The 27,850-nt window shown below is 37.1% G+C and overlaps 1 protein-coding gene across 1 annotated transcript; it reads right to left on the bottom strand.

The window, feature by feature from the left end:
• Positions 1-98: 98 nt before the first annotated feature.
• On the bottom strand, positions 99-27,781 carry LOC121389760 (serine--pyruvate aminotransferase-like). Its single transcript, XM_041521408.1, has 12 exons — positions 27,527-27,781; positions 26,974-27,052; positions 22,920-23,033; positions 20,959-21,023; positions 18,437-18,537; positions 14,586-14,656; positions 9,962-10,046; positions 8,432-8,527; positions 6,886-6,955; positions 3,082-3,177; positions 941-1,023; positions 99-457 (listed from the first exon to the last, which is right to left on the bottom strand). Exons 1-12 carry the CDS (start codon positions 27,779-27,781, stop codon positions 313-315), a joined length of 1,260 nt encoding a protein of 419 aa, XP_041377342.1. The 3' UTR covers positions 99-312.
• Between the last annotated feature and the right edge of the window lie 69 nt (positions 27,782-27,850).

Raw genomic sequence — 27,850 nt, 5'->3', positions numbered from 1 at the left:
TTGTGTAAAATGGGTGTACTCCGGCCTGGTTTAGAGGGTGTGTCTGTTTAAACCAATATGCTGGGAGAAAGAGCTGGACAACAGGGGTTGTCCTTTTCAGGGTATGTGTCCCCCATGCAGGCAAAGGTACATACAAAACTTCACGGGTCTGCTGATATTAATAAAAATGTTATAGCCACTAAGGCTATATAAAAACATATAGCGAAATTAATTGTGGTCCGAGGCCATACTGTCTATTGTTTACACTGTTCAACTGCCTCCCCAAGGGCCCGTAACTCCAATCTAACATTATTAATAATGAAATGATACTGTCTATTGTTTACACTGTTCAACTGCCTCCCCAAGGGCCCGTAACACCAGTCTGACATTATCCGGGGTGCAGTTGTAACCCATGATTCCAATACGCCACACTTTACCAGCCAAATCTCCAAGCCCGCCTGCTATTTCTACTCTGTAACTGAAACGACAAAAAACATACAACATGTATTACTAACAGAGTGCTCCTCGTCTTAGAAAATAGGAGGCCAGAGATTTATCAAACCCTGAGCATGGAAATAAATGCGTCATATTATTAATGCGAATAACACAAATTCGCATTTTTCACATTAATATTATGATTGCATTAATTTCAAGATCTACAGTAACTAAAAATAGTTCTTACTTCTTCATGGCATAATCACACACATCTTTCCAGTTAATTAATATTATGATCGCATTAATTTCAAGATCTACAATACATAAAAATAGTTCTTACTTCTTCATGGCATAATCACACACATCTTTCCAGTTAATTAATATTATGATCGCATTAATTTCAAGATCTACAATAACTAAAAATAGTTCTTACTTCTTCATGGCATAATCACACACATCTTTCCAGTTAATTAATATTATGATTGCATTAATTTCAAGATCTACAATACATAAAAATAGTTCTTACTTCTTCATGGCATAATCACACACATCTTTCCCGTTTACCCCATCAGGCACCAAAATTGTTGACACACAGGGATTCCGCACACTCTGAAAAACAAACCCAGATTATAACATAATAAAGACTAAACAGCAGGGCTTCTAGATTATGGTAGCCCCACTCCCATGGCTATTGATATTCGGTGTCGGGCTAGTTATAGTAGTAATTTACTATAACTAGCCCGACAGCTAGTGGAAAAAACCTTGTCAAATGCTGCATTTAAGTCTTATTTTGTAAATATGAATATCCTGCCCCCTCTTCCCACCCCCAATCTAAGAGATTTTAAGCTCTATCTCCATCTTTAGGTGACATATCTGATTATTACTATTAGTAAAATTGTATTTATTTAAATTAGGGCTAGTGAATTTTTAATCATGGCTAGTAAATGTTTAAAATCATTGATCCTATGGCTAGTGGATATTTATAACAGTCTAGAAGCCCTGCTAAACAAAACAAGAATTATGCCAATTAAATGTCCTACCTACCATAACAGTTTTCAGTGTGCAACTGTAAACCAAGTTTCACTGATCTAGGCTTATGCAGGGCTTCTAAATTATGGTAGCCCCACTCCCATGGCTAGTGCTTTTCAATGTTGGGCTAGTAAATAACTACTATTGCCATGCCCGAAGACTAGTGAATTTATTTTGGCCAAATGTTCCGGTTAAAATCTATTGTGTAAATATAAATATCCTGCCCCCCCCCCCCAATGTTAGTGTTTTCGAGCTTCATTTCCCTTTTTAGGTGATATATCCGATTATTACTATTATTTAGTAAAATTGTATTAACTTGAAGTAAAGTAGTGCTAGTGAATTTTTAATCATGACTAGTAAGTTTTTAAAATCACTGATCCAATGGACAGTGGATTTTCAAAAACATTCTAAGCTGTGGCTTACAGTTTGTGAGAATCTGATCTAAATGCAACATTTAACACAAAAGTTGATACCGCTGTCGCCATCGGAAAAGTAGTATTATCTGTTTCTCATCTCTTTACTTCTTAAAAAGGTGAAACAAAAACACTGTGGGCCAGATTACAAGTGACCTGTCTGAAAGGTCAGGTCAAGTCAGGTCAGGTCAGGTCAGGTCATAGGGCTTAACGTGCACATTCAGAGCAAGCTGCTTTTATCTTACATACATTTTCAATGCTTAAACACCTGCATGTAACAAAAACCAGCCCAGTGGTAAAGCGCTCACTTGATGCGCGGTTGGTTTGAGATCGATCCCTGTCAGTGGGCCCATTGGGCTATTTCTCGTTCCAGCCAGTGCACCACGACTGCTATATCAAAGGCCGTGGTATGTGCTATCCTGTCTGTGAAATGGTGCATATAAAAGATTCCTTGCTACTAATGGAAAAAAGTAGCAGGTTTCCTCTCTGTGCCGATGATTAACAAAATCAATGTGCTTTAGTGGTGTCATTAAACAAAACGAACAAACAAAAATTAACAAAAACAAATTTTGTAAATCTGGCCCTGGGCTCATATTTTTGAAACTTATCTTGGCGCTAAGAAATTGTAAAACCATTGTAGACTATGACATAACAATGGCGTGTGCTATAGTGACATCATACCCTACGATGGTTTTACGATTTTGCAGCACTAAGATATGGTCCCTGGGCTAGAAGAAAGGGCTGATAGCATATACCACAGCCTTTGATATACCAGTTGCGGAGCACTGGTTAGAAAGAAGGAAATGATTTATTTAATGACGCACTCAACAAATTTTATTTATGGTGATATGGCGTCGGACATGTGGTTAAGGACCACACAGATATTGAGGAAGGAAACCCGCTGTCGCCACTTCATGGGCTACTCTTTTCAATTAGCAGCAAGGGATCTTTTATATGTACCATCCTATAGACAGGATAGCACATACCACGGTCTTTGATGTACCAGTTGTGGTGCACTGGCTGGAGCAAGAAATAGCCCAATGGGCCCACTGACGGGGATCGATCCCAAACCGACTGCACATCAAGCGAGCGCTTTACCACTGGTTAGAAGAACAGGAAGGAACCCAATCTGAAAGTAGTCGGTCCACTGAGATTGTTCGATCCTACAACGCAAGCACTTCAGGTGAGTGCTATTAACCAAAGGTAAAGACTAATGGTTAGTTACCTTGTCTTTCACGAGCATCTTCAAACCACGTTTTTCTAGTCCTTCATACAAGAGTTCAGCACACTGCTTGTGTCTGGCCCAGCATGCCTGCAAACCCTGCAAGTCCAATTTAATTAAATTTAAAAATTTTATGTTTTGAGTTAAAAGCACTCTCTATTGTCTTCCCAGACATGATTGTATATGCCACAAAAAACAAACATTAAGGGAACATGAAACTGTTGGACTATATGTGTCATAACACTGTGGATGACAGTTTAGGTTGCAGGCACTCTTTGCTGTTAGTTTTGATGTGATCCCTTATTTCAGTTCAATTTAATTTCGTGCTTATATCCAATTAAGGTTCAAGCATGCTGTCCTGGGCTGTCTCTCCAGGACAGTGGGTTAGTTGTTAGTGGTTAGTGAGAAAGAAGAGGGTGTAATGGTTTTACACCTACCCATTGAGTTGTTAAAACTTGCTCTGGGTGGGGAGCTGGTACCGGGCAGCGAACCCTGTACCTACCAGCCTTATGTCCGATGGCTTAACCACGACGCCACCGAGGCCGGTGATCCCATATTACTTTCCATCAGTATATTATCACAAAAGCAATGGATTGTCATTCAAAATTTTATGTTTATTTTTTTTGTAAACAGTCTAACGCACTTTAATTTGATAGCCCGTCTAAATTGCTCAAATCACCTTAAAACCTTTTTGGCTGGGCTTTTTGGATTTAAATTTTTTTGTTCCAGACATGAGCAGGTTATTTCAGATACTTTTGGCTTAGGTCTCAGTACCTACTTCTACATTTTTATTGCAAATTCCGCCCACCTCAAACTTAACCCCCACCCCGCTCCTGACCCGGACTTAGTCACTGGAAAACAGAGGAAACATGCTACATTTTTCCATTAGCAGTAAAGTATCTTTTATATGCACTTTCCCACAGACAGGAAAGCACACACCACAGCCTTTGAAACATTAAAAGGACAGACCCTAGTTTTTAAACACTATGGCATATTTTTCACCTGGACCCTAGTTTTAACCCGTAAAAATGGACACTTAAGTTTGGTTAATTTACAAACCTGTAACAAATTTGAATACCACAGAGTGAAACAAGAGTCTGTGACATTGAAACGCCCTTAAAAATAGATTAAAACGTGACTCCATAACCATTACTTCTCAGACGCACGTGCATTTAAAAAAATATTTATGAAAAATGCATTTTGTGGTATTAGAAACACCAGGATGACCAGAAACACTTTGGTTGTACGGAAATGGATAATCTAAACAATAAAATATATTGTAATGTTTGATTTCAGTGATCATAAACAGCTCTAATAGTGAGAAATATGCTGTAGTGTTTAAAAACTAGAGTCTGTCTCTTTAAATTTTGTTTTTTAAGATGGGATTAACACATATCATGATTCTGTTGAATTACGTATCAATATACCAATTATCATTTTACAGAAAAGAGTGTTTGTAAATCAAGTAAACCTAGTCCAGACCTTGCCATGAAAACAACTGAGGGGAGTATCTGACTGCTCCCCTAACTTAGATTATGGGGAGCCAATTAAATTATTACTATATTAATACAAAATATTTAACTCTTGAATTTTCATATTTATGCCAATTTGCATTTCATTTTCACCAGGGTCAGATTTCGTCTTTTGGGGGTCCGGGGCACTTCAGTTTTGGGGACCCCTCAACATAGAAATTAAATTACATGACAAATAAAAAAAATGAACTAATTTTATAATTATTACATTTTTAAATAAAGGAAGTCCTTAGTCTGGGGGGCCCGGGGCAATTGCCCCCTTTGCCTCCTTATAAATACGACTCTGATTTTCACAATTACCTTAATTTGACACCCAACAGTCAATGTATTTTTCATGCTACAGTGTCATTAATTTAAACATTCATTCATTCATCGATGCCAAATAAATCCACATGTTAAAGGGAGGTAAAAATTCCTCTTCTAGAACTAGTCTCAGGGGAGTTATGGGAAATCAAGTGTTAGCTCCCTTTAAAAGGTGAGGTCTGTAGTTTAGTTACACACTAACATAGAGTTTGACAAATCCAATAGCCCAACGCCCGTGGCTAGTGGTTTTTAAGTTCGCGCTAGTGAGAAACGCAAAACCCAATTGGTTTCCACCCCCCTCCTTACCGCTCGATCGTGTTTTTGTTTTGTTTTTGTTTTTTCTCTCGGCTGAAATTTCGTTTAATAAATTTGATTGTGACGTTCGTCATCGAATAATATCAACAACGCAATCAGTATATAATAATGATCCACTTGAACTAGGTCTGCAAACTGCAGTAACATGCTATCTCTACATCGCCACAGTTACAGCATGCATTGTTTACTTTTCCCTTTCAAGTTTCTGGCACAGGAAATAAGTATAGGGTGTATACTACCAAATCAAATCCCATAGACGACAATAGTAACATATGCGGCTAAAACTCCTACCTGCAACGTATCAACCGACATAAACGCCACGGATATAAATACTACCACCCCTTACACTTAAAGTGAATCAGAAAAAAATGGGGGTCAAGCTGCTCGTTTCTGAGATAACGGGTAGCATCTATGACTACCCTAGTTTCGCAAAAAATTTGAGTACTTTTTTTTACAGGTACCCCATACATGTTTCAAGCACAAGGCTACTTGACACATTGGTACTAGATGAAATAAAATTGCACATTTATTTTACCCAGATGAAACTATTATTTTTTACAACCAACACACTCACATTTATAACCAATCACAGGACTTGTGGTGTTCACTTCTCTATCAAAAGTTCGGTGCACCTCGAACTTTGACCCAGCCGGAAGTTATTTGGTATAGTACTACCTTTAATGACATGCGTGTTTTGACTGGTTGGACATGTCATGTGGTAGTTAATCTCGCACATATGTTTTAGGCTAAGAACTTGGAAATCACCAATCGCGACGACAGGTTAATCTCAATCAAGTAAACCCCAATCATGCTTTGAATTTCAGTGTTTGTTTTATTTACCTATTGTTTTCTAATTTAACACTTCGCTGACATGTGGTTGTCGGCAATCAGGAAAATAATTTACTTTAATGGTAACTGCACATGCAATGACTCGGCTTGGCCTATTACGTGTAGCGGTCTGGATAATGCGTCACAGCTGCCGATACAAGATGATACCTTTTTTGTTCATCAATTAACAACGGATTAGATGTCACCGTTATATTCTTTTGATATCGGTCTGACACAGGATAATGCCCTGTATTTGAGCAACTGGCATCATCGTTCCTAGCGACATAAATAGTAGGGCCCTAAATGTATAACCCACTACCAAATACACTGAACCATCTATTACCATGTGTCACACTGTCGTACCCTCATTTAAATTTAATTATTTTGATAGTGGGTTTAAATATCAACCATGAGTTTGCTCAATTATTTTTCACCGGGGGGAGGGCAAAAGCGAAAACAGAACAATGATGATGGATCACACTTCACAAAAAAAACAACGTACAACACGACAAAAAACTGAAAGTTACAACATGATTTAAGTGTTTGTTTTATTTTACTGTTACACTCGTAAATGTGTAATGTTACAAAAATTATATAAAAATCCAGTTATAATTGATCAGGAATTTGGGCTAGTGCTTTATCTTGGTGGGCTAGTGGTTTTCACAAACCCACTAGCCCTGTGGCTTGTGACTTTTCAAAACATTTGTCATACTCTGACTAACCAGAACCCTGACTTGCATTTCTTTTGGTGCTCAGTATAATTAAAAAGCTCTTCTACAAATGAATCTAAAAATAGCCGCCGCCTGGATGAATATTAAATATATCAAACCTCTTCAGCTAGACGAGCCAGCCCTTCTCTCAAAGCGTACACACTGCTGATGGGAGCGGTATGGTGGTACCTGAAACAGTGTTAAACAGAAGGAAAACAATGGTATGATGAACACCTCAAGACATTTTAAACCATGGATATTTGGTATATTTATTCATTCCAACTTATTTTTATGCTTATATCCAAGGTTCAAGCATGCTGTCCTGGGCACACACATCAGCTATCTGGGCCCGTGCTTATAAAACTTAAAATCTAGAATTTAATAAAGTCCAGACTTTAACGTAATGCTATTTGAATGGTGTTGCTATGACATTAAAGTCTGGACTTTATTAAAGTCTAGAATTTAAGGTTTATAAGCACGGGGCCTGGTCTGTCTGTCAGGTTAGTTGTTAGTTGTTAGCTGTTAGTGGTTAATGAGAGAGAAAAGGGTGTAGTGACCTTACACCTACCCATTGAGTCGTTAAAACTCGCTCTGGGTGGGAACCGGTACCGGGCTACGAACCCAGTACCTACCAGCCGTTTATTTGGTCACAGACGGAATTTAGCTCAGTTGGTAGTGTACTCATGTGCGGTGCTTGGGTAATAGCATTAAATCTTTTCAGCAGACACAAACTTGTTTTTTTTACCCCATCATCACATACCAGTGCCCAAAACTGGAATATCAAAAGCTGTGGTATGTGTTGTTCCGTCTCTGGGAAAATGTATATAAAAGATCACTTACTGCTACATGAACTTTCCCACTGACAGGACAATATCTACCACCAGGTGTGGATTAAAATAAAAGCCAGTCAGAAAATGGGTCCACCTAGGTGATTCGATCCTTTGACCAAAGAACCTCAGTCAAGAGCTCTACCAACTGAGCTAGATTCCACCCATACATTGCTTGAATATAACTGATTGTTAAAGATTCTTTTGTTTAACGACACCACTGGAGCACATTGATTTAATTATCATTGGCTATTGGATGTCAAACATTTGGTAATTTTGACAAAGTCATAGAGAGGAAACCAGCTACATGTTTTTCATTAGTAGCAAGGTATCTTTTATATGCACCATCCCACAGACAGGATAGCACTTACCAGTCGTAGGTGCATTGGCTGGAATGAGAAATAACCCAATGGGCACACTGATGAGGTAATTTTACTGTATCACATTTTTTTTAATGTTGGAAATATGCAGATTTGTTAAAAATTGATAGTCACCCAATGGAGTACCTTTAGGTACAGTCTCCCGTGGCTAATAAAGGCCACCTCAGGAAACTGCTAATTTTTCAACCCTGTAGTTAGATTTTCATTTTTACTTGCAGGGCTACCTCTGGGTGATCAGAAAATTTTGCCAAATTATCTAAAAAATGTAAAACCTATAGCTATTTTCCAACAAAATATAAATTATAACCAAATATTTTTTCGCCAAATTAAAATAAAATTTGCCAATTCTTGTCAAAATTCACAATTAGCGAATTTAACGAATGGCAGAGGTAGCCCTGCATGTTGTGAAATCATTAAAGACAAACTGAGGTGTTGTGAAAAGCATTCGGTTTACTTACCTCCTGGGTTTATCATCACATCCCCAGTAGTTTGCTAATTCATTGGCATCAAAATACCACGACCGGACTTTGGTTTTGCGATTCTGGATTTTCTTTCTGAAATCACAATTTAAAATTGAACACAATTAACAAATTTCATTTAGTGTTGTTATTTTAAATAGTATATACAAAGAAATATAAAAATATTTAATAATAATCTATATTTTCACTAATGTTTATAACAATAATGTAAATAACCAAATCAACACAATTATAGTATTAAGCAAATTAATTTGAAATAGTATTAATTTGGCTCATATCTGGCCTAGATGAAAATTACTGACACAATATGAAGAGATTATTAAAGTATTTGTTTGTGTGATAAACAAAATTATCAATAGTGTACAATGCCACATTTATAATCAGTGTTTATACAAGCTTTTGGAGACTAAATTCAAAGATTTCCAAGGCCCACATTTAGTTTTTTTTTAAAGATCTCTTACCAAAGAGACATCTCTGGGATGGTGCATCAAAAGCAAAGCCACTGTATAGATAATGAAGTTATCTCCCTTGGACCTATATCGCTATTTTTTCAGACAACATGGTTTCACAGCATTGCTGCAAAAGTGCAATAACATGATTACCTTGGTGAGAAAATTTATTTCAGTGACAAGGTTTCCATATTTCAAGGTGTTTCAAGGAGTTCTAGCAGATCTTGGCCAAACTGCTGATTTTCAAGGACATTCAAAAGCCCATGAAAGAGGGTTTCAGAATTTATAGGTTTTCAAGGTTTCATTGGGAGTGTGCAAACCATGAATAATACCCGTAATTACTATTAACGTACAAAAAGGTTCTTTTGTTTAACGACATCACTAGAGCACATTGATGTCAAACATTTTGGTCACTCTGACAGAGTCTTAGAGAAGAAACCCGCTACATTTTTCCATCAGTAACAAGGGATCTTTTATATGCACTTTCCCACAGACAGGATAACACATACCACAGCCTTTGACCAGTAGAGGTGCACCGGTTGGATATTAATGAACAGAGTGAATACAATCAGGTCTATATGATGTATACATGTACAAGGTGCATTTTTTTAATAACACTTTTGATTAGCAATAGTTGAAAATTGATTTGTAACTATTTAATGTTTTAGAATTGTGTACTGCTTCCTGAAAAATGAATAAAATCGTCCCTGATATAATTGAAACAGGAAGGAAATGGTTTATTTAACGACGCACTCAACACATTGTATGTACAGTTATATGGCGTCAGACACATGGTTAAGGACCACACAGATATTGAGAAAGGAAACCCGCTGTCGCCACTTCATGGGCTACTCTTTTCGACTAGCAGCAAGGGATCTTTTATATGCACCATCCCACAGACACAGTAGTACATACCACGGCCTTTGATATGCCAGTCATGGTGCACTGGTTGGCACAAGAAACAGACCGACCGTGCATCGTGCGTGCACTTTATGACGGGGCTATATCTTGCCCTATTTGAAAACGAGCATTAGTAAATATACAAAGTAATATGACATACTTGGCTTTTTCTGAAAATGATATTATACTGGTTCCTGGGGGAACACTCAATACTTTTTGAGATCCTGAATACAGAGCGTCGATATCTACAACAAAGTAGAAATCAGTTGGTTAATCAAATGTACATAATATACAATCATTTAGTTACATATATAAAATAACAAATTAAAAAAAATCAAAGTTTGTTTTGCTTAATGACACCATTAGAGCATATTGATTTATTAACCATCAGCTATTGGATGTTAAACATTTGGTAATTCTGACATTTAGTCTAATGGAAGGAAGGAAGGAAATGTTTTATTTAATGATGCACTCAAAACATTTTATTTATGGTTATATGATGTCAGTCTTGTGGTTAAGGACCACACAGATATTGAGAGAGGAAACCCGCTGTCGCCACTTCATGGGCTACTCTTTTCGATTAGCAGCAAGGGATCTTTATATGCACCATCCCAAAGACAGGATAGTACATACCACAGCCTTTGTTACACCAGTTGTGGAGCACTGGCTGGAACGAGAAATAGCCCAATGGGTCCACCAATGGGCATCGATCCTAGACTGACCGCGCATCAAACAAACGCTTTACCGCTGGACTACGTCCTGCCCCTTTAGTCTAATGCTAATTCCAGACTATCAACTGTCACGACAGAGTTGACCAACTCGCCAATCTCTCGACTTCTAAGACTGTCCAGTTGCTAGTCTGAGAGCTCTTACAACTCGATTCTTGTCATATACAACTCCTAGGACCGATTAGTTATTAATCTGAGCGCACCCATCGAAAGTCGGGAGTGGCTGAAATTACAATGCAACCATCAAATTTGAGGAAACTTGGTCTGGTGACCCATGCACTAGGACCAATCATGGCACAATTTGGTCTACCAACCACAAAATAAAATTAGCCATCACACGCGAAAACCTACAACTTAGCATGACGTCAGAAACCGAGTAAACGCGGCTCAAAGTTTGACGTCACATGTAAACGTGGAAGTAAAAGTTGACATGCTGTTTGCGTTGTTTGTTTTCAAGAATTTAGAAGATGACATCTTCTTCTTTACATGAAGATCAGTTTGAAGTAAACATATATCTGTTTGTACAATATTGTTTGGTTACTATTTTGTATTTTGTACCTGAGAACATTGGTCGAGATCATTAGCAATACCATCAGTACTTTGATACACATTTACAAGCATATGGAGAAGTCCTATATATCGATATGGTATGCAAGTATCACACGTTTTTATAACGTACATGATTATACATAACATAAAGTTCAACAACTTTTCCAGAAGTCAAATACAATATCCATAAGTTAGACCAAACATCAAATTAGGATCGTATCGGGTTGCATGGGTCTGATACATAACAAAGTTCAACAACTTTTCCAGAAGTCAAATACAATATCCATAAGTTAGACCAAATATCAAATTAGAATCTTATCGGGTTGCATGGGTCTACCACTCGGTTAGGCCTACCTGTTCTGTGGACTACAACCAACACCACTATTTCTACTCCTATTTCTATTTATAATCTAAATACTGAAAACTAAATCATTTCCTACAAACAATACTACATTTTTTAGTTATTTATTTTACCATTGTTTGCAAACAAATTTACTGTCGTCTGCACACACATTGCGTACGGTAACAGAAACGTTTCATTTATATACCTTTATTATACGCCATGAATGAATGAATGAATGTATGTTTAACAACACCCCAGCATGAAAAATACATCGGCTATTGTGTGTCAAACTATGGTAATGCAAACAAATAAAGTGATGATCAACATCAATATAAAAATTCAAGATTAAAATAAAAACAGTGTAAAGAACTGTGCAAAAATACAAATATCACAGATAGATACTGACTTTTACTCAAAATTTCAACTGTATCTCGAAGAAAACAAGGGGATTTGTGCTGTATTGGCCATTCTCAAAAAGAATGTTACATCCCTGCACCACGGTGAGGTTACAGCACGCACAGGGGTATATGCCATGATGTCATTGCATAAGCTGGTCTAGAGATTAACATGCACAGGTATAGTAGATCAATTCTCAAAAGGTTGTTTCTCCCCAATTTTATTATTATTATGTGTGTATATGCGTGCGTGCGTGTGATAATTATTAAATTATTATAATATCTGTTCACTTTACCCACTTCACATCATTTGTATAGAAGGAGTTGGTTTTCTTTCCTTACAGCTTTATATTTTAATTTTACAAGAGCCTGAAGTAGACCTACTCTTTGAGGCACATTTTGGAATTCAAAATAGAAGACCAAGACTAAGAACAGTGGAAACGGAAGAAACGGTATCTGCATTAGATGATGAGCGGGACGTAGTCCAGTGGTAAAGTGCCCGTGGTAGGTCTGTGATCGATCCCCATCGGTGGAGCCATTGGGCTATTTCTCGTCCCATCCAGTGCACAACGACTGGCATATCAAAGGCTGTGGTATGTGCTATCCTGTCTGTGGGATGGTGCATATAAAACATCCGTTGCTACTAATAAAAAAATGTAGCGGGTTTCCTCTGTATGACTATAGGTCAATATTACCAAATGTTTGACATCCAACAGCCGATGATTAATAAATCAATGTTCTCTAACTTTAACTGTATTGGATGCAGTGGATTGTCTTTTAGCAAATAATCTGAAAATCACATTTATGACCATATTCTGAAGTTGAAGGAAATGGAAAAAGAGCAGAAGGAAATGTAGGCCTACATAATATTCTCGCTGGGTAAAAATTAAAGGAGGGCAGAATATATAACTTAAAATACTGGGTAAAAATAAAATGAAAAAAGTACTGATTCCAAATCAATTGATTTCATTGAAATTGGGCGGGAAGTAACCTAGAATAAGGTAATAACATTGAAATTTCATTTTGACACCGTCTATTTTTACTTTGAAAACGTGACGTCATTAATGCTGTATTGTTACAAGATATAATTAAGATAAAGCCCAAATACCTGAGATTTAGTTTTGTATAGTTATTACCTGTTATTTACCAAAAAATGAGACAAACCTTTTTTTTGTGTGCTAAGTTGTAGGTTTTCCAATGTGACGGCTCAAATATTATTTAAATCAAGTTATGCATAGGGTAAAAAATAGTGATGATTATAATCAACAATTCTTGATTGATTATAAAACTCCCTAATAGATTGTGTGGGATGGTAACTGTTAATTGCTCCTTCATGCTGGGTGGGGTTGGCGTTTGTTTTCATGTGTATATAAAGAAAAATGATACTAAATTGTCCTTAAAGGGACATTCCTGAGTTTGCTGCAATTTTTAAGATGTTATCGACTAACAGAGACTTTTTAATGATTGTAATTACATATCAAATATATTTTTCGGCATAAAATATTAGTGGCTGTATATTAAATGTGTTTCTGATCGTTCTAATATTTGTACTAGGTTAAATTTAATTTTATTTCCTAAAATATTTTTGGGGGGATACATACAAAATGATTAGAAGACAAAATCCAGTTTTGGCTTCTTACAAATATTATGACCAACAGAAACAGATTGAATATACAGACAATGATATTCTAAACAATTAAATATATTACATATGTAAGATTAATCGTAGAAATATTTTATTAATCAGAAACATCTTACAATGCAGCAAACTCAGGAATGTCCCTTTAAAGATACATTTAGTGATTTGTAGGGTCTATCACAATATACCCAACAATAGTTATTGTTTTGTTTAACAATACCACTAGAGCACATTGATTTATTCATCATTGGCTATTGGATGTCAAATGTTTCTTCTTCTTCTTGTTAGCTTGACAACTACACGCCGAGGCCACATGTGACTATGAATAATACTGTCCGCTCTAGATCAATTTTTGTTTGGCCAGTAGCTTTACTTCCTTGTCCCCTGGCTCCACGAGACGGTCGGGAAGGACTTCCAGTAGCTGAGGATGGGCCCCCTCGAGGTAAGGAGCCCGGCGCTGCACCTGCCTGGTGAGTCATCACAGGGCGAGCACCGATCACGTCATTATTGTCCAGATATTTAGTCATAATAGCTGTTGATGTATGGTATTGTGGTCTATTAGAGTGCGCCGTGCGGCCCAATCAATACCTCTGACTTCAACACACGAAGGTTTCTGTTGGGGTTACCTCACCCTTAGTCCCTATCAGTCCAGTCTCTACACATCGACCAATCCAGCTTGGGTATCCCTAACTGGAGCCGAAACTCCTTCTGGCACAGCTCTCTGGGTCACTGAGACATACAAACCCCCTCATCACATCAAGGAATGAAGCATGAAGGGGGTCAAAAATTGGATAACTATGACACGCAGTCATCAGAGGAAACCCGCCACATTTTTCCTAATGCAGCAAGGGATCTTTTACATGCACTTTCCCACAGACAGGAAAGCACATACCACGGCCTTTGACCAGTTATGGTGCACTGGTACTCAAACAATAGGTGCACAGTTCTTATAATTCAAATCCTTTTTATATTCATATAATTCTAACCGATTGTGTAATCAAAAGTTGATCAGTTGGTTGTATTAGCAACACTAACAACAGATACACCAGGAATAAAAGAATAATTATGGTGCCTTCTGCCTCACCCCTTTGTAACTGCCCTAAATAATCACCACCCACAGAGGTACTTACCCCACTGATCCATGCGTAAAGGAACACCACCCATAGCTGCCACAGAATCAACTAAAAGAAGACAGTTGTATCTGAGAAAATAAAACAGAATAAGTGTTGATAATTAATGGTTAATTTATATATGAGGTGCTGCAACCTCTACCGTATTTCAGTCTGGTAAAAATGTCTGCACAAAGAGCATTTTAAACTTGATATATTTGAATGCATTTAAATACCTGATGTAAGACTTTATATATTTTTTCCAGCAATGTTCATGAAATACAAAATATATATTATATATCACTAACAACTTTGGTTCCTGAGTTATCTCCCCTTCTCTCTTGAGACAATACTGGTTCAGCTGCTGGTTATTTCATACTAAAGTCAGTATTTGTAAAGTACAATTTAAAAACAACAACGATATTACAAAATTTATGCATTCTGTTATACTTTGATCAAAGATAATTTATATGTAAATCGATTTTGCCAATGATCTAGATATGGTTTTGAAAGAAATGGCAGTCAAAAAACCCTGTAACAAGTTTCCACTGGATTCTTCCTATCATGTTTATGTCTAGATTAAAATAATTTTTATTGTCACTTGAAATGCTCATGATACAAAATGGTAGCAAGTTTAATATGCCACTTGCTAAAGTTTGTTTTGTTTAATGACACCACTGGAGCACATTGATTAATTAATCATCAGCTATTGGATGTCAACCATTTGGTAATTCTGACTCGTAGTCATTAGAGAAAACCTGCTACATTTTTTCTAATGCAGCAAGGGATCTTTTACATGTACTTTCCCCACAGACAGGAAAGCACATACCATGGCCTTTGTCCAGTTGTGGTGCACTGGTTGGAATGAGAAAAACCCAATCAGCTGAATGGATCAACAGAGGTGGTTCGATCCTGCGACACAAGCACCTCAACCAACTGAGCTAAATCCTGTCCCAATATGCTACTTGTTACCCAGAATCCATTTGAATTTATATCACTGAACTTGTTTGATCGACGTTCCAGTAAAGTCATAGTGCACCAATCGTATAACATCATCATATGATGTCGAAGTTTTTTTATGTCCCACTTTACATTCTAGTGGGACATAACACATTGATATGAACCAAGATGTTCTAAACCAGGTGGTTAATTATTAATAGTTTGAAATTTTCGGTGATGAAATTTATTTTCAAATTGCAGGGCTTCTAAAATGTTTATAAAATCCACTAGCCATGTGATCAATGATTTTGAAAAAGTTACTAGCCACAATTAAAAATTCACTAGCCCTACTTTACTTTAAGCTAATACAATTTTACTAAATAATAGTAATAATCAGATATGTCACCTAAAGATGGAGATAGAGCATAAAAACACTAACATTGGGGTGGAGGCAGGATATTCATATTTACAAAATAGACTTAACTGCAACATTTTATTTTTAAAATTCACTAGCTGTCGGACATGACAATAGTAGTTATTTGCTAGCCCAGCACTAAATATCACTAGCCACGGGAGTGGGGCTACCATAACCTAAAATCCCTGAATTTATAATTTTGTACATTTTAAACACAGCTATTAGATACTGAACAAAATTTGCAACACTTAGTGTGGAAACTAAGAAGAAACCTGCATAATAATGCTAGAAGTAATCACTGAACACTCTTAAGTGGTTAAACTAAGCCCACAGCTAAAGCTGATGGGAAATGGCAGGTGTGTGGCACGTATAACCACAAAAGACAAGGGAGAGGCCTTAATATAGGCATCCCTGTTGGTCATCCCCAACATTAATACAAAATAATCAATAAATATTGTTTAAAAAAAGAAAAAAAGAAAAGACAAGCACATGTTGCAGTTGGAGAGACAAGAACTGGGATGTGGAGGTGTACAGCAAAAGAAGTTGAAAAATAGGAGGAACTACCAGATCGACATGAAATGAGATGGAAGAAAAGAATGCAAAGAAGGAAGGAAATATTTTATTTAATGACGAACTCAACACATTTTATTTACAGTTATATGCTGAGTATGACAAATATTTTGAAAAGTCACTAGCCACAGGGCTAGTGGGTTTGTGAAAACCACTAGCCCACCAAGATAAAGCACTAGCCCAAATTCTTGATCAATTATAACTGGATTTTTATCTAATTTTTGTAAGATTACACATTTATAAGTATAACAGTAAAATAAAACGAACACTTAAATTATGTTGTAACTTTCAGTTTTGTCGTGTTGTACGTTTTGGTCTTTTGTCAAGTGTGATCCATCGTCATTGTTCCGTTTTCGCTTTTGCCCTCCCCCGAGGAAAAATAATTGATTAAACTCTTGGTTGGTATCTAAACCCACTATCAAAATAATTAAATTAAAATGAGGGTACGACAGTGTGACACATGGTAATAGATGGTTCAGTGTATTTGGTAGTGGGTTATACATTTAGGGCCTACTATTCAAGTCGCCAGGAACGGTACTGCCAATTGCTCAAATACAGGGCATTATCCCATGTCGGACCGATAAAAAAAGAATAGAACGGCGACATCTAATCCGCTGTTAATTGATGAACAAAAAAGGTATTATCTTGTATCGGCAGTTGTGAGGCATTATCCAAACGTAATAGGCCAAGCCGAGTCATTGCATGTGCAGTTACCATTAAAGTAAATTGTTTTCCTGGTTGCCGATAACCATATGTAAACGAAGTGTTGAATTAGGTAAATAAAACAAACACTGAAATTCAAAGCATGACTGGGGTTTACTTGATTGAGATTAACCTGTTGTCGCGATTGATTTCCACGTTCTTAGCCTAAAACATAATTATGTACGAGATTAACTACCACGTGAAGTGTCCAACCAATCAAAACATGTATGCCATTAGACTTATTTCCTGTGCCAGAAACTTGAAAGGGAAAAGTAAACAATGCATGCTGTAACTGTGACGATGTAAAGATAGCATGTTACAGCAGTTTGCAGACCTAGTTCAAGTGGATTATTATTATATACTGATGGTGTTGTTGATATTATTCTATGACAAACGTCACAATCAAATTTATTAAACGAAATTTCAGCCGAAAGAAAAAGAAAAAAAGAAAAAAACACAATCGAGCGATAAGGAGAGGGGGTGGAAAACCACTAGCCCTGCGGGTTAGTGGTTTTGCATTTCTCACTAGCCTGAACTTAAAAACCACTAGCCACGGGCATCGGATTTGTCGAACTCTGATATGGCATCAGACATATGGTTAAGGACCACACAGATATTGAGATAGGAAACCCGCTGTCGCCACTTCATGGGCTACTCTTTTCGATTAGCAGCAAGGGATCTTTTATATGTACCATCCTATAGACAGGATAGCACATACCACGGCCTTTGATGTACCAGTTGTGGTGCACTGGCAGGAGCGAGAAATAGCCCAATGGGCCCACTGACGGGGATCGATCCCAAACCGACCGCGCATCAAGCGAGCGCTTTACCACTGGTTAGAAGAACAGGAAGGAACCCAATCAGAAAGTGGGTTGGTCCACTGAGACTGTTCGATCCTACAACGCAAGCACTTCAGGTGAGTGCTATTAGCCAAATACTAATGGTTATATATACCAAAGACAGGATAGTACATACCACAGCCTTTGATATACCAGTCGTGGTGCACTTGCTGGAACAAGAAATAGCCCAATGGGTCCACCGATGGGGATCAATCCCAGACCGACCGCACATCGAGCGGATGCTTTAATACTGGGCTACGTCCCACCCCAGAATGCAAAGAGAGCAGTGGAATAAAACAAAGAAAAAAGAAGAAAGAAACAAAAATGAAAAGAAGAAACCGGCAGCCCGTATCTTGCTGATTAGCAGTAAGTGGAGGTTTACTCTGGAAACAAGGCGGTACACGTACTTGTGACAGAGGTTGCCTATTCCATTAAAGGGTTGAGCCGTGCCGCCAGATGATTCCCCGTGAGTGATGAATAGAACTGCTGGACTGTGCTGTTTAAGGGCCTGAAAAACAAAGGTGTGACAGTGATTCTAGTAAGCCTAAAATAAAAATAAACATTTGTGAAATAATTAAAGTCACTTACAACTTACTGGGGGTGGGATTCAGCTCGCTTGAGATGTTTGCGTCGCAGGATCGAACCACCTCAGTGGATCCATTCAGCTAATTGGGTTTTTTCTTGTTCCAACCAGTGCACCACAACTGGACAAAGGCCATGGTATGTGTCTTTGGGAAAGTGCATATAAAAGATGCCTTGCTGCATTAGAAAACATGTAGCAGCTTTCCTTTGATGACTACGAGTCACAATTACCAAATGTTTGACATCCAGTAGCTGATGGGGCAAGACGTAGCCCAGTGGTACAGCATTAGCTCAATGCACGGTCGATGTGGGATCGATCCCCGTCGGTGGGCCCATTGGGCTATTTCTCATTCCACCCATTGCACCATGACTGGTATATCAAAGGCCGTGGTATGCACTACCCTGTCTGTGGGATAGTGCATATAAAAGATCCCTTGCTGCTAATCAAAATGAGTAGCCCATGAAGTGGCGACAACGGGTTTCCTCCCTCAGTATCTGTGTGGTCCGTAACCATACGTCTGACGCCATATAACCGTAAATACAATGTGTTGAGTGTGTCGTTAAATAAAACATTTCTTTCTCCTTTTTTTCCCAATAGCCGTTGATTAATAATTAATCAATGTGCTCCAGTGGTGTTGTTAAACAAAACAAACTTTACAACTTACCGTTACAACATTGTATGGTGTTTTCTGTAAAACTGGTATCTTGCAATGTTTTGACAGGCTAAACACGTAACATCATTATCGTAAACACACGTTACACAAAGTTTAAAGTTTGTTTTATTAACGACACCACTAGAGCACATTGTATGTCAAACATTTGGTAATTTTGACATATTATAGTCTTAGAGAGGAAACCCGCTACAATTTTCCATTAGGAGCAACGGATCCTTTATATGCACTTTCCCACAAACAGGACAGCACATACCATGGCCTTTGTCCAGTTGTGGTGCACTGGTTGGACATATTACACATAATGCCTACCCATAATTTTATCATGAGCAGGAACTGGCTACTATTTTGATGGGAGTGCAGGGCTCGAATTTAACAATGACATTGACAGCAATTGCTGTTGTTGTCATATAAATTGGCATAGGTCAGAGAGTTTATCAATGGCAGTTTTTTTCAAACAATATAAAAATCATTGCTGTCAGTTGAAGAGATAGTTTTTGGTTTTTTATATTTGTTGCTAAGGTTACTGTTTTAAAATTACTGCATGCATGCTCAAAATTGCCATTAAATACAGCAAAAACATTTCAAAATTGCCATCGGTAAGCTCACTGAATACAACAAAAACCCTTGAGCAACATATTGTTAAATAAATGTTTTTTTACAAAGTAGGCTTGCCATATTAATTTGTATATTTTTCAGTGAAATATGCAAAGATTCTGTGTGGGATTGATTAATTTGTACTTATTTATCCCAACTAAGTACAGTGAAACCCCCTCTAAACCAGACCCTCTATAAACTAGAATTCTCTGAACATTGAATATTCTGTTTTCAAAAATGAGTAGATAACCTAACCTCTCTAAACCAGATACACCTTAAAATCAGATGTTTTACTTGGTGCCATGGGCGTCCAGTTTCACTGTATTAAAATAACGAAATATCACACTTGTAACTATGATAAATCATTGTGTTTCTATAACTATGATAAAGCATTGTGTTTCTATAACTATGATAAAGCATTGTTTCTGTAACTTTGATAAAGCATTGTGTTTCTATAACTATGATAAAACATGGTGTTTCTATGACTATGATAAAGCATGGTGTTTCTATAACTATGATAAAGCATGGTTTTTCTATATCTATGATAAAGTATTGTGTTTCTATAACTATGATAAAGCATGGTGTTTCTATAACTATGATAAAATTGTGTTTCTATTGTGTTTTTCTGTATATACTATAACTATGATAAAACATGGTGTTTCTATGACTATGATAAAGCATGGTGTTTCTATAACTATGATAAAGTATTGTGTTTCTATAACTATGATAAAGCATGGCATGTGTTTCTATAACTATGATAAAGCATTGTGTTTCTATAACTATGATAAAGCATTGTGTTTCTACAACTATGATAAAGCATTGTGTTTCTGTAACTTTGATAAAGCCTTGTGTTTCTACAACTATGATAAAGCATTGTGTTTCTGTAACTTTGATAAAGCCTTGTGTTTCTATAACTATGGTAAAGCCTTGTGTTTCTATAACTATGATAAAGCATGGTGTTTCTATAACTATGATAAAGTATTGTGTTTCTATAACTTTGATAAAGTATTGTGTTTCTATAACTATGATAAAGCATTGTGTTTCTATAACTATGATAAAGCACTGTGTTTCTATATTACCTCTTCAATTTCCTTCAAAGAAAAGACTTCTCCCATGGGCTTTACTAACTTGTGAACAGTGGCACCTACAAATAAATACAAAACATTTTTAGAAATCACGAAAAATATTTTATGCTGGAAATAATTATTTTTTATATTCCTAGATTTGGTATTGAAATGATATTATATTCTTATTATTACATTATTTCTGATGGATATGTGTCAACTAAAAGCCTAAATATATAGAAATATATATATTTTTTTGGTCACTTGATCTATAATCAAGTCTTGCAGGAGGTTTAATTGACTTTAAGCAACAGGGTCAATAAAATTGCAAACACTATTTATAGGAAACTATAACATTTAACAGTCCCACAGTAAACACTGCTAACATGTGTGATTAAAGTTACTACTTGTGACCTATGAATCAATATGCACATCATATACATGCATACCATGTACATTCAACAATATCCCACCATTAACGTTTTCAACATTTATCACCACTGGTAAGCATAACAATATTTACTGCTCCATTAAATTTTTGTGGGCACTTTGAACTTTGACCTGGTGAGATAGTATTTGCTATACTGCTATCTAAACCATGTCTTTAAATGCACATTCGTCTGAGAAGTAATGGTAACGGAATAGAGGTTTACAGTGCTCTACAATGCGAGTAAAATACTCGCCATGGCAACTAAAAACATTCTCTGGCATCTAAAAAATAAAATCACATTTGTCAGTTGGCGACTGTCCTATAATTTTACTTTGATCTGTAAACAAAACTGGACATCGGAAAACACTGTGGACCCGTAGCAATTTATCTTCCATAAAACGTGTTTTCTATTGGTAATTTGTTAGAAAAATAAATGTTTGAGACATGTTAATCAGACTATGAATAACGATTTTCCAGTATTTAAGAGTAAACACGGTGACGTTAAGTGGGAGGTAATACTTCGTTATGATGTTATCTCCCTTAACTTGAATATCAAGCGTTTGAAAATAATTCGGCCCCAGTTCAGTTTTGGACCAAGTCGGTCCTGTCCCATTTAGAGACAGGTTTTATTTATGTATTAAAATGAGATTGTAGAGCCACTGTGTCTTTACTTGTCTGTTTGAAACTCAAACGTTAATTATTTCAAATGTTGACTTGTATATGTGTTATGCTGCACTCCAATTGTCTCGTGCTTATCGTGATAACGAGTCCCTCCACGATAACGACGTCTCCAATCGTGAATATCGTTTTAATCACGTCGGACATCGTGTTGACCAGTGGAGAATGAAAACATGTTTCTATTTGCATGACTCGACTTAACGGCTTTAAAGACACAACTATTTACAAAACAGTATTTATGGATTTACAAGGCAGTATGTGACGAAAATAAATAATATTTAAACCAAAAGTAAAATAGCTGATTGGTAACTACTAGTAACACGTTGAAGCCTGGTAGATATTAAAACACTGCTTTTATTTAACTTTTATTGAGTACTGCAATTTAAATGCATATTTTAGCAGTGCCATTAAAATAGTAATTCGCTTAAATTCGTTTAATACAATTATTGGGTACGGAATTTGATAATGATAGTTAATAGTCGTTCACTGTTTTAGTGGAACCAGGCACAAACAGTAACTTGTAATTTCTATTTAACAACTAGGAATCACCTCTTCACGAATTCATTTGAATGCAGTCCTAATAACAATTACGGCATTAGTAATGTGCCTTAAAATGGCAGATAAATAGATTTAATTACAAGTATATATTAGCTGGCTACTAAATATAAGTGGCTGGCGACTAAAATATTATACTTTACTGGCCAGGGAAGAGTAAATTTGAACTTGCTTTGTAGAGCACTGGTTTAGTCTATTTTTAAGGGTATTTTATGGTTTCAATGTCACAGACTCTCGCTTCACTATCTTGTAACTTTATCCAAATATACAGGTTTGTAGTGTCCATTTTTACAGGTTGAAACTCGAGTCTTACCATTGCGTTCTGCCATGTCTGCATATCGCTCTCCCCACACTCCATTTTGACACGATAGAGTGACGTCCCCTGTTTCGAGAAGATTGCATACTGAAGCCTCCATAGCAGCATGGCCTAAAAAGATGTTCATTTCTTTCAGTTAAAGCTACGATCTCACACCAACATCAGATAACATTTTACTAATGTAAAACAGGGCTTCTAGAAATTTTATAAAATCAACTAGCCATGGGATCAGTGATTTTTAAAATTTACTAGCCACAATGAAACATTCACTAGCCCTACTGTACTTTTAATATTTATATTTACAAAATAGACTTAACTGCAACATTTGACAAATGTTTTATACTAGCCGTCAGGCATGGCAATAGTAGTTATTTACTAGCCCGACACGGAAAATCACTAACCACGGAAGTGGGGCTACCATAATATAGAAGCCCTGCAAAACATACAGCTACAGCTGTAATTAAATTAGTGGGGTTTTCTCTCTCAATTAAATCCGATAGAAGGAAGGAAGGAAATGTTTTATTTTAACGACGCACTCAACACATTTTATTTACGGTTATATGGCGTCGGGCATATGGTTAAGGACCACACAGATATTGAGAGAGGAAACCCGCTGTCGCCACTTCATGGGCTACTCTTTCCGATTAGCAGCAAGGGATCTTTTATATGCAACATCCCACAGACAGGATAGTACATACCACGGCCTCTTTTACACCAGTTGTGAAGCATTAATTGGCTGGAACGAGAAATAGCCCAATGAGCCCATCGACAGGGATCGATCCTAGATCAATCGCACATCAGGCGAGCGCTGTACCACTGAGCTATGTCCCGCCCCTAAATCTGATAGTGTTAACTATGTTAATAAAGGCAGACCGGCCTTGGTGGTGTCGTGGTTAAGCCATCGGACATAAGACTGGTAGGTACTGGGTTCGCAGCCCAGTACCGGCTTCCACCCAGATCAAATTTTAACGACTCATTGGGTAGGCGTAAGACCACTACACCCTCTTCTCTCTCACTAACCACTAACAGCTAACCCACTGTCCTGAACTGTGTTAATGTAACCTACAAGTCCCATCGCCACTTATCAATAAAATCTACAAGTAAACAGATCCGATACCAATCTTCAGTGTCAAAGTACTATGGACACTAATCAATAAAATCTACAAGTAAACAGATCCGACACAAATCTTCAGTGTCAAAGTCCCATAGACACTAATCAATAAAATCTACAAGTAAACAGATCCGACACCAATCTTCAGTGTCAAAGTCCCATCGACACTAATCAATAAAATCTACAAGTAAACAGATCCGACACCAATATGCAATGTCATACTATCAATGTGGTGGTGAATTCAGGCTCATTGGTATAGCATTCACTTGAGGTGTTATGGGTAATATTTTATTTTAAAGGCAGGTTCACACGGCAGCCGACTCACTAAATGGTCTACCAAACCTTTTCTTCAAAGTATATATATATTTGCCCCCAAAGGTACATGTATGTTATTTAACTAGCTAAATAATCATATCATCCTCTTTCTAGTTGGAATGGCATTTTGGAATACAATTAAGTTATAGCAACATAGCCATAAATTAAAGTGGCAATTTAAAAACATTTGTGAAAATTAAGGCTTCATGGATGTGAGTGCTACATTACCTGAAGAGAAATGTACATTCAGTGTATTTTTCATGACTAGTTAAGCAATGCATGTGATTTTGCCATTGGCAGGTTAAACATGCAAAAGTGAAAAACTAAGAATAAGTTTTAGATCTATGACGTAAACCGAATTAGCATTCCCATATATCCAAACAGACCTCCACATTAACTTTTCCATCTAGGAGTCAGATGGCACCTACTTCTATTTTGTATATACATAGTATGAAATGTCTTAGTCACCAAATGAAAATAATGGTCGCATACGCAACCAAATCGGTTGCAATGTAGATGGCTGTCAAAATAAAGTCCAAGCATGCCTTCCGTGGACTTGGTCACTGCCTTACCTGTGGCAGAGTCCAGGACAGGCCTTTTTAGAACACAGACCTGTATTGATAAATTCTATAAGTTATTTTAAGATGAAAGCAAACGCTGCCCATTAATCGGATAATCAGAAAGCATACTGCCAGATACTTTGATTTGAACGACACAGCAACTGCCTTTAGCTCCCTGTCAATTTTGAGTATTGTTAACTCTTTTATGATTCCGTGTTTCCACGGCAATGAACCAGTGCACCACAACTGGTCAAAGGCCATGGTATGTGCTATCCGGTCTGTGGTAAAGTGCATATAAAAGATTCCTTCCTGCATTAGGAAAAATGTAGCAGGTTTGTTTGGTTGACTACGAGTCAGAATTAACAAATGTTTGACATCCAATAGGCAATGATTAATAAATCAATGTGCTCTAGTGGTGTCGTTAAACAAAACAAACAAGTGCTGTGGTTACCCTCCTTACTTGCCATTGTTCCCCGAAAATCAGATGTCAATGACAAGAATAATGCCACCATGGTTCTCTCACATAAATTCCAAGATGCATACATAGGAAATAATACAATTATCATTGTTAATATGATAAACGGCAACCATATATCCAACTACCGGTAATTGCACCTCCCTCCACCCACCCCAAACCCTTTCTGTCTTAGACAGTAGGGTTGAAAATTAACATGAAAACCATAATCTTACTGACCATTCTCAAATTCAACTAGCCCTCCAATTATCACATTGAAAGTTAACTGCACATACAAATTCAAAACTCGAGTGTTCTTTGTTAAATAATCCAACAGCCGATGATTAAGTAATAAATGTGCTCCAGTGGTGTCGTTAAACAAAGCAAACTTGTTAAATAATAACCATATGCTCACCGTATATATACTAGTAGTCTTGTTTGCGTGAAAAGGAAACCGATAATAAATAAATGAATAAAGTGAAAATTCATATAAAAACATGTTATTAAAGTGAAGACTAAAGGCTAGAACTATTCTGGAAGTGGCAGTCCTCTTTGAGGCGATCAAGAGGGATGAAATGTCAGTAAAGAATTTCCTCGGCAGTCGTTGTACTCCTATAGACAAGGGAACTAGACAGAGATCCATGGAATCATCCACTATTTTGCCAAATGCCCTGATCATGTATTACGGTTTTGTCGTTCAGATTACCTTGAATGTTCCATTAATTGCCTTAAAGTGTATATTATTAGAAATGAAGATTTAACATATGCAGTTTGATGGTAATGTGTAAAGAATTTTCTTTTTAATTTACACTGAACTTTAAAAAAAAAAAATTCTGCCTCAGTAAAGTGTAATAATGTGCGCGCGTGTGTTGATGTGCGTTTAATATGGATATTGTAAATGCTACAGTAGTAGGCTATATATCAAAAGAAAAATAAATCTGTAAACAAATAAAACATTTTACCTAAATATTAGATGTAATTTTTTTTTATATCATATCACAAAAGATAAAAGCGTACCGATCTGTTCTTATTTCATATTCTATTTCTTCTGCTGCCAGACCTGTAGTTGGCGCCAGCACAGACACTGTGTGTTTTGTCACATTGTATTCAGTTTCAGTGTGTTTCTTTTTTAACTGGCACCATACTTGTCAGACGCTAAAATCGATGGTCGCCCAACAGACAATTTTTGTAAAATTCTTAGTCGGCCTAAACCAATAAAGGTCGCCATGGACGACTGCTAATTTTCAACCCTGGGACAGAGGAGCTGGCATAGGTTGACACCTGTGCCCATTACAGGTGTGCGCTATAACAGCTTGCTTTGAATGTACAAATTAAGCCCTATGACCTGACCTGACCCAACAAATTGCATACACTACAGCCCAAGTCATCAGGATGAAATCAGTTTCGTCTGACAAAACATGATAGAAAGGAAGTTGCCTTTGTGACCCTCTTTGGAAAGAAAAGTTTGCCTTGGTGCCCCTGCAACTTGCCTTGGTTCCATAATTTCTTTCTTCTTTTTTTTAAACTTTAGGCAACACTTGCTGTGCCCATCAAAAATTACAATTCAACCCCTGGTTTTCTCCATCACATTTATGAGCACAAAGATGATACCTGTTCCAGAAATTACAAATGTCCACTCATTGTTTGTCTGGAATGCGTACTTAATGCCAGCTTTAACTTCATCCATTATCTGAAATTTAGAATGTAAATGGATTAATTCCAAGTCAAATCAAGGTAAAATGTTAACAACTCAACAATTAAATGTTTAAACAATTTAGCCTTTCTTAGTCAGTGCTCAAATCACATCAACACTGTATAATCAACTATTTTTCAACTGGTCTCCCTATATTCTTTCCAGTCATCTTATCTTGGTTTACTACCAGCCACTTTAAAATTACCCCCCCCCCCCTCCACACACAAGCTTTCTGTTCTCTACTGTACAGTCTGTAGCCACTCTATTATTTTAAATTATATAGTCTATATAAAAAAAATAGCAGCTGTTAATTTGGCAATGGACAAGTGCGCCCTGCCATGTACAGGTTACCACAAAATACAGATCTAAGTACTTTGTTATTCTTACAGACGTTGGTGAGAACACCATGCAATATTTTTGATGAGACATAGTTGATTACACACGTATGCACATATATAATAATATGAATACCTCGATAAACTCCGGGTGCAGGTGACCGAGCAGCGGTAGCGCTCCGGCAGCCAGAACGCGGGGAGGACAGTTCGACGGTCCGGGTCCCATCAGGACTTTCATGGGGAAATTCATCGGCTTCAGCAAGCTTTCCGGGGGATCAATCTGCGTTGACATGGTCGCAGCTGCTGTACAAAATCTACTAAACCTTGGACCTCGCGCGACAAAATAAATTGTTGACTGTGCCACAGTGAGACGGCGGAATATCGAAACCATTGCCGGTCGTGACTGAAATAAACCTAGCGAACTTTTCTATCCTCTGTGAAGCCAGCGAACAATAAGAGG

Source organism: Gigantopelta aegis, chromosome 15 (genome assembly GCF_016097555.1).
Source record: "Gigantopelta aegis isolate Gae_Host chromosome 15, Gae_host_genome, whole genome shotgun sequence".
NCBI classification, from domain to species: Eukaryota; Metazoa; Mollusca; class Gastropoda; order Neomphalida; family Peltospiridae; genus Gigantopelta; species Gigantopelta aegis.
This window is presented reverse-complemented; position numbering and strand designations above follow the sequence as displayed.

What these genes read in the sequence shown, in the direction of transcription:
- LOC121389760 (XM_041521408.1), bottom strand. Translation starts at nt 27,781, where the DNA reads ATGGTTTCGATATTCCGCCGTCTCACTGTGGCACAGTCAACAATTTAT. An exon ending in TGCACCCGGAGTTTATCGAG is followed by an intron (nt 27,053 to 27,526) that starts GTATTCATATTA and finishes TCTAAATTTCAG; the next exon opens with ATAATGGATGAAGTTAAAGC. An exon ending in CTTTGAAGGAAATTGAAGAG is followed by an intron (nt 18,538 to 20,958) that starts GTAATATAGAAA and finishes TTTGTTTTTCAG; the next exon opens with GCCCTTAAACAGCACAGTCC.